Source organism: Odocoileus virginianus, unplaced genomic scaffold, assembly GCF_023699985.2.
Source record: "Odocoileus virginianus isolate 20LAN1187 ecotype Illinois unplaced genomic scaffold, Ovbor_1.2 Unplaced_Scaffold_5, whole genome shotgun sequence".
Taxonomy (NCBI): domain Eukaryota; kingdom Metazoa; phylum Chordata; class Mammalia; order Artiodactyla; family Cervidae; genus Odocoileus; species Odocoileus virginianus.
This window is the reverse complement of record NW_027224267.1, coordinates 815,428-823,136: the sequence shown is the minus strand read 5'-3', so window position 1 is coordinate 823,136 and position 7,709 is coordinate 815,428. Positions and strand designations below refer to the sequence as shown.

At 60.3% G+C, this 7,709-nt stretch overlaps 1 protein-coding gene across 1 annotated transcript; it reads left to right on the top strand.

Moving 5' to 3' along the window:
• Window positions 1-276: 276 nt before the first annotated feature.
• On the top strand, window positions 277-6,336 carry GPR78 (G protein-coupled receptor 78; the record flags this gene model as incomplete). The annotated part of the gene is given in 3 exon segments (XM_070462421.1): window positions 277-528; window positions 530-729; window positions 731-6,336. Coding segments are annotated over 3 exon segments (969 nt in total), but the record flags the coding sequence as incomplete, so codon positions are not given.
• Between the last annotated feature and the right edge of the window lie 1,373 nt (window positions 6,337-7,709).

Genomic DNA, 7,709 nt, shown 5'->3' with positions numbered 1-7,709 from the left:
CTCCGCAGCGCTGCTAAACCTTATGGTTTTTTTATATAAAAATTTTCTAGGCTGTTTTACCTGACATCATGCTCCATCCATACCTTGAAGAAGCAGATAAATTCTCCCTCTACAGAAAAGAGAAACAGAACAAAACTTCACAAATTTCATCTCTGGCAGGGCGCCACTCTGCTTGAACACTCCATCCACACGACGCAATATCATTAGTCAATTTGGCTTTGTGTGTTCCAGAGACGCGAGTGTCCTGTGGGCTGGGTTTTGGTGGTCACATCGTGACTACGCCGCTTGCCGCAGCTCCGAGCGCGCCTCCATATCTTGGGACTCCTTGGGAAAGCCCGCTCCGCCGCCGCGCTTTCTCGCACCGGGTCGATCCCCTGCCGCCCTTGGCGCCTGCGGGACACCTGGAGAGCTGCTAGCACCAAGGGCCGGGGAGAGGCCCTGCTGGCGGGGCTGCTGGCTCCGGCGTGGGCGGCACCGCCGCTGTCCAGCGCGCTGGTGCTGCTCTGCGCCTACAGAGCTAAGCTGCGTGCGCGCGCGCGCCTCAGGCGTCTTCCCGGTGAGCCGGTTCCTGGGCCACCGGCTGCTGGCGGCGCTGGACTTGCTCTTCCTGCTGCTCAGCGGGCTGCGCCGGCGGTCGCCGGTGGAGTCTGGCGCGTGCCAGGCCATCGGCCTCCTGGACGCTTTCTTGGCCTTCAAGGCGGCGCTGACCGTGGTGGCCCTGAGCGCGGACCTGGCCGGCAGTGGGCTTCCCGCTGCGTGGCGCTGGCACCCTTCGCCCGGCTCCTGCTGCTGGTCCGCGCGTGGGGACTGCCGCTGGCCTTCGCGCTCCTCGCGCGCTCCCCCTGCTAGTGGCGGGGCTCCTGGAACCTTCGCGTCCTGCTTGCGGCGCCTGCCGTCTGTGTCCCAACGCCGGCGGCGCTTCGCTTCCTCGGCCTCCACGCCACCGGCTTCACCCGCCGCTTGTTCGCGGAGCTCAGTCTGGCTTCCACCAGGGTGCTGCTGCAGGTGATGTGTGGCCTCTTCCCCCGGAGCGACGTCCTGGCCGCGCAGGTGAGGTGCAGAGAGCCGTGCTTCCCTCCTGCTCTGGAGGGCGACATCCGAACTGCTGTTACTGCCTTGGTGGGTGGCCCAGAGGAGCCTGCGGGTGCCCTCATCGGCTCAGGCATTGCAGAAGCGGCTTCCCCTGCACACTGCTTACGCGTTTCCACATTGGCTTGTTTGTACGCTCCATGCACCCACACACCTAAAGTCTTCTCAGCAACGACCCTGTGAAGTATGTGTCTGAGGTGGAGAGGAGCTTTTGTGCCAAGCTCTGAAAAGACCCTGATGCTGGGAAAGATTGAAGGTGGGAGGAGAAGGGGACGACAGAGGATGAGATGGTTGGATGGTATCACCGACTCGATGGACATGAGTTTGAGCAAACTCCGGGAGTTGGTGATGGACAGGAAGTCCTGGCATGCTGCAGTCCATGGGGTCGCAAAGAGTCGGACACGACTGAGCGGCTGAACTGAACTGAGGTCTGTGAGGAGGGAGCGTAGAGGGTGTTGGGGAGGGGGTGTCTTCCTTCTGTCCGGATGTGGGGCGTCACCACACCCCTCCTGGGAGTGGATCTGAACAGGCCCCATTTCTGCCCTGCTGAGCCGGTTTCCTGACCGGGGACTCAAGTCTCGGACTGTCTGCTCACTCCTTGGCATGCCTGCACCCACTGACTCTCCAGCTGGGGTCACTGCTAGGGGCCGCCTCCCCCTTCCCACGCGTGGAGCTCCCATAGCCTCTGCCCCACGCCGCGCCCTCCCTACCCCCTGACGGTCCAGGAGGCTCCTCCTCACCAAGGGGTCAGCCTGCTTCTCCCTCAGGGACCGTGACCTTGGTTCCCTCTGGGCGGAAGGAAGGGTGTGGGGGTGGGGGCAGGCGGGGAGGGGCTTAGAGGGGGAAGGGTGAAACAACAATCACCCCCTCCTTTCTGCCCCCCCCTCCCCCCGCAAGCCTCCGTTACTCCACCTTTACAAAAGAAGCCCAGCTCCCTGTCGGGCTCTTATCTCTAGTGCTGTCGCTGACCCTGCCCTCTCGATGCCCTGCAGCGTGTGTGTGTGTGTATGTGTGTGTGTGAGCTGCCTCCATGAGCAGAAGTGGGGCCTCCAGGGGAAGGTACTGGGATGCTATAGGCAGATGAGCATCACCCGCTTTGCCCCACATGTTGTGGGTCTAGGACTAGTTGGGCCCTGGCTGTCAAGCCCCTGACCTGGGAGTTCCTGGGGTGAGGGGGAAGGGGACCCTCTGGCTCATCAGCCTCTGAGGTCTTCCAGATGGGCCCCGAAGGGAAGCCGATATTCACAGTCCCTCCTCCACGCCTGAGGCAATAGCCACATCTCAGCTCTTGACAAAGGCACTGGGGCTGGGATGTCACCAGTCCCCATCTAGGGAGACTGACCCAGGTACAGGCAGGTACGGAGTCTGTCTGAGCAGAATGAGCTGTTTCTCATCCTAAGAAGTCTTCAAACTCAGCTAGGCAAACTGGGAGCAACCCCAGCCTGAGACTCATCATGCTGTGGTCATAGGTTTCGGGGAACAGGGGTGGATGGCTGGGCTGGGACCTCAAGACTCGTCCGGTTGGGTGAGTGGTCTCTTTGCTCCTCCTCCCAGACCGTTCCCTGGAGACCCTGGCCTGAAGCTGTAGGAGACTGGAGAAGAGACGTGTTTGGGGCCAGCTGGGGACCACGCTCACAGTCTCGTGATAAGGGTCGTGTGGGTCTGCGTTCTTGGGCTTCTTACTCCGAGACCAGGGCCCTGCTGTGGTCAGACGCCCCGGGTGGTCCTCCTGGCCCCCTGGGAGAACTGGGTCCCAGGGGGCTGGGTCCCCCTTCGCCCAGACTGCTGCCCCAGGGGAGAGAGCCGGTCAGGATGTGGGTCCTGGCTCCGGGCTTTGTTCACACGTCATTCTCCTGGGATCTCCCGCAAGGTCAGCCCGTCTGTCCAGGCTGACCGTCTCCTCAGGCCATTCCGTTTGCAAGGCGTTGTTGGAGGAGGTAGGCGTTCTCCACAAGCGGGGGGCCGCCGAGCTGCTGCGGCAGGCGGTGGGCTCTCTCCTCCCTGTCAAGCTCCCGGTGAGCGTCTGTGCTCAGGGCTGAGTCTCGGGGCTCTTGGCCCAGGGATGTGGCGTGGGTTTCTCCTGGACCCCGGGCGCTGTGCTTCCCCGCCGGAAGCCTGGCGAGGGCTCTAGCCTGAGGAGAATGCATGTGAGCCTTTGCGGATGAAGGAAGGCTTCTCTGTGGGTCGGCAGTTTATCTGACCCGGGATCATCTCTGTGCGTGCACACGTGTGCATGTGCATGTGTGAGCACATATGTGCAGGGCAAGCGTGCACACGTGTGTGTCTGTGTGTATGTGTGTGTGCTTCCCTGGGGGCTCAGCTGGTGAAGAATCTGCCTGCAAAGTAGGAGGCCCAGACCCAATGTAGGGTCTTCCTGGTGAGAAGACCCCCTGGAGGAGGGCACGGCAATCCACTCCAGTATTCTTGCCTGGAGAATCCCCATGGACAGGGGAGAGCGGCGGGCTACAGCCCATGGGGTCACAGAGTCAGACAGGACTGAGTGATGAAACACGTGCCTGAGTCTCCACAGCTGGAGTTGGCAGCTCTTTCCAGACAGTAAGCTGTGCTGCTCCCAGACCCAGGGCCTTGAGGCCGCTCCCTGGACACCCGTGCTGGGGCCTAGAGCCACTCACCCAGCCACTGTCCCGTCTGCCAGCCGCACTCCTCTGTGGTTCTAGAACGTTCAGAACCTCGAGAGCACAGGTGTGCGTGTCTGAAGGCGGTCACCACTGCCAGACCACCCACCCAGCGGCCCAGCAGGCCAGCGGAGCTCATGTTCTCTGTCACCATCAGTTCTTAAACGTCGGCATCGTTGGTGCCCACTGCGACCTCCTGGGCAGGTGCCCGAGTTCCGAGGCAGCGGCCAACCTCCTCTGTGGACCTCCCGCTCTGCCCGCAGTCCCCCTAGGTCCTGGCTGCATGCCCAACTGGCTGCTGCGGAGGAGACCCCCCTGCCCAGCGCCCACCCAGAGTCCCAGGGTCTCTGGACACAGACTGAGGGCCCAGCCAGGCCTCCGTGGAGCCCGGCAGACCATTGCTCGGGACCCGAAATGGCCGCTCGGCTTGGGGCGGAGGTCGTGGAGGGCGGCAGCTGCGGAGTGGAGGCGATGACGGGGGCTGGGCTCACAGCTGCAGGGCAGCCCCAGGGCAGTGGCTTGCCCTCTCTGAGCCTCAGTTTCCCCACCTCCTTTTGGAGGCTGTCGCGATGCTTTCAAGGTGGTGGGTCAGTGGGCACCCTCTGCAGTACCCAGTGAGCAGCGGGTCTCCTGTAAAGTGAGAGCTGTTGTTACAGGTAAGGTGGCACCCTTGCTCCAGGTCTGCTGGGGCGGCCCAGGCGAGCCGCCTGGGGTTTCCAGCCTGGTTATTAACATCGCCCAGGGGCAGGAGCTAATCCCATGGAGAGTCTAGTTTGGGGCTCCCACGCCTCACGTCGGGGTGGGAGGCTCCAGCAAGGGCAGGGGTGGGTCCCCTGGGAAGTCTTGTCATCTGTTCCCTGTGTTCCCATTCTATTCCTCGTGATACATGGGGGCTGGACTCACTGGTCACACCTGCATCCAGTTTGCCTTCTTTGGTGTCTATCTCCTACAAAGGGTCAGCATCTTGACTGGCGTGCTAAGTTGTTTCAGTCGTGTCTGACTCTGTGCAACCCTATGGACTGTAGCCCCCCCAGGCTCCTCTGTCCATGGGATTGATTCTCCCGGCAAGAGTCCTGGAGTGGGTTGCCGTTTCTTTCTCCAGCCTTGACTGGGGAAGTATGTAAAAAACATCTGGGTCCCAGTCTTTTCTGACGATACAAGGGCATGTGGGCCCCATCCCCACCCCTCAAGGGCCCGTTGAACCTTCTGCGATGGTCACAAGGTGGTCAGGAGAGTTATGGCAGCAGGAAGAGTCCAGGCATCCAGGGCAGCAGTCCGGGAGAGATGGGGGGAGCTGAGGCGTCCCTCCCCAACTGCGGCCCGTCGGCTCAGCCCCGAAGCCCAGAGAGGGCGGGGCTTCGTTTGAGTGGCAGCCTCGTCCCCGGCCCAGTGGTCCAGGGGGCCATCCCCGGTGGAGCCAGCCACTGTGTCATTGTTTCCAGCTGGACCCAAGGCAGGAGCTGAGTGCCCATCTGTCATGGTTCACGGTGCCAGGAGAGAAGGTGCTAAGACAGAAGTAGGTCCTCAGAGGATGGGGTTCTACCTGGCGAGTGAGCGAATGAATGAGTGGATGGGCTTGATTCCCTCCTCAGTCCTGTTCATAGCTGTTTCCTTTCTTCCGGCCACATGCTTCTCCTGCAGAAACAGGGGTGGGTGGTGTGATTGAGTCGGGGGATGTCTCATCCATGGACCCTGCAAAGCCCGCAGCGCTGGCCAGGGAGAGGCATTCATTCCTTCCTCACACACACACACACACACACACACACACACACAACTGTCAGCACTTTTGACCGCTTCAGGCGTTAGTAACAGTTGAGAGCCTGGTGGAGCCAGGCTCTTAGTTAGTTGGAGTTTCCAACTCACTGGGTGTCCTTGGCGGCTGACTTCTCCAGCACCTCCCCACAGCAGGATATATTTAAGTGCTTTGTAAATTATAAGATGCAATTCAAACAAAGCAAATTATTTGAGGGAATAATAACTATAGATAGGGGGTCAGGGAGCAGTTAAAAAATAAACGACCCAGGAGGCTCAATGAAAGCCATAATAATTCCAGCCCTGGCCTGGGGGGGCGGGGCTGCAGGTGTGAGAGGTGGTGACTGGCTCATTGCCCTGGTTCACAGTAGGCGCATTGACCTAGCGCCCCTTGGGGAACCCCCTGGGGGCCCCCCAGTGCTTGCAAAGGAGAGCGTGGTCCCCTTGTCTGCGACTTCACCGCCAGGCTGTGAACCTACAGGTTAAACCCTCTCTTCCTCCTGGGATCTTCTCTGGGGCGGCAGAAACATGCCAGCCAGTGGGGCTTGGACCCCACACCACCCGGGCAGAGCCCTGCCCGGTTACAATCTGCTGTTACGGCCTTAAGTCCATTTGAGGACACGTGTGTATCATGTCCCGTGGAAAACGCCACAGCAGGAAAGGGACTGCACTTACTGGAGGGGGCGGGTCTTCCTCTCCGTCTTCTGCCTTCCCCGGAGTCCCCGCGGAATTGTCTAGAAGGCTGCTCAGGCACAGGCCCCTCCCGGAGGAGTGCTGTTAGTCGTGTCTGTGCCTGGCATTCTAGAACATTCGCTCTGTCAGCTGATGTGGCTTACTCACTGTGTTGTCTTTCATCCCGGGCTTGTGGTCTTTTTTTTTTTTAAAGATCCTTTCCACGTGCACTGAAACGTATTGCAAAACGGCGTCCTGTCCCAAGAACTCTGTGAACCGATAAATACTTTATTCAAAGGTCTCTCACTTCTCTGGGAAGGAGAAGACGCTGCCTTTGCCGTAGATTGAAGCCAGCTGTCTGTGAGCCGGAGTGCGGGTCCCCGGCTGGGCCTCCGGGATGACCCCGAGCAGACCCCACATCACACGTGCGGGGAGGGGCGCTCAGTTCTCTGATGTCCGGAGGACCTGAGACCCACAGGGCGGCAACCACACTCTCCTGCACAGGGGGAGGCTGCCGGCTTCCCCGCCAGCAACTCCAGGCAGAGGGCCGCGTGGGAGTGGGTTGTGTCTCTCCAGGCCCCGCAGGGGCGGCCGGAGCCTGTGTTTGGAGAGTCCTCGTGCTTGAACTAAGCATGGTAAGTTTCACTGCCATCCCAGACACGGCATGGGGAGGTGTGGCTGGTGGAGTGGGGTCCTGGTGGTTCCCCCAGACCTTAATGCTTCAGCCAGGCACTGAAAGAGGGGGCGCTCAGGAAAGCATCTCCAGACTGACCGGGGAGTGGCCCCCCAATCACTCACAGGCTCCTGGCTGCTGGGCCAACGCCGCCTGGTCACCGAGAGCCCCTTGCTGGGGTCAGTCTCTGGCTGCGAGTTGGTGAAGCAGAGGGTGAGCGATGGCAGAGTCTGTTCTTTGCCGAGGCCCGGTGCAGCTTCTCACCACACGGCGTCTTATTCCACAGGCTGCCCCTTCAGCTGGTCCCCTGGCTCGGGCAGCCGGGTCCTTGCAGACTCAGGCCCCGTTGCCTCTGCTGGCTCACCTGCCCCATTCTGAACTGCAGGTCTCATGCCTCTGGTCCACTGTCCAGCAGGCTGGCTTGGCTGGCTGGGATTCAGTGGGTGGGGAGGATTTGGCTCTTGGAAAGGGTTAACCTTACCTCTGACTTGTCCCCGATGCTCCATCTGGTGGGTCAGACTCTCTTGGCTAAAAAGATTTTGCAAGAGGTTGTTCCTTCCAACTTTACTGGGGAGGAAAGAGGGTGATCCTAGAGGGGATTACCAAATTCTTCTCCTTAGGTCTTTAAAAACAACAACAGCTAACACTGCTCTTTCTCATCCAATCTGAAATGCCTCTGGTTTAAAGCGGTCTTGTTATTTTTATGCACTGCTCAGACAGAAGAACCAACCCGACCAGAGGACTGTAATCGGAGGCGTGAAGCTAAGGGCTCAGGATTAGAAGTGAACCCACTTGCAGGAGGGGACAGCCAGGAGACTCATCTGTGCCCACGTTGGCACATGGGGGTGGGAACACACCTCCTCAGGAACAGGCATCACCAGCTGGCA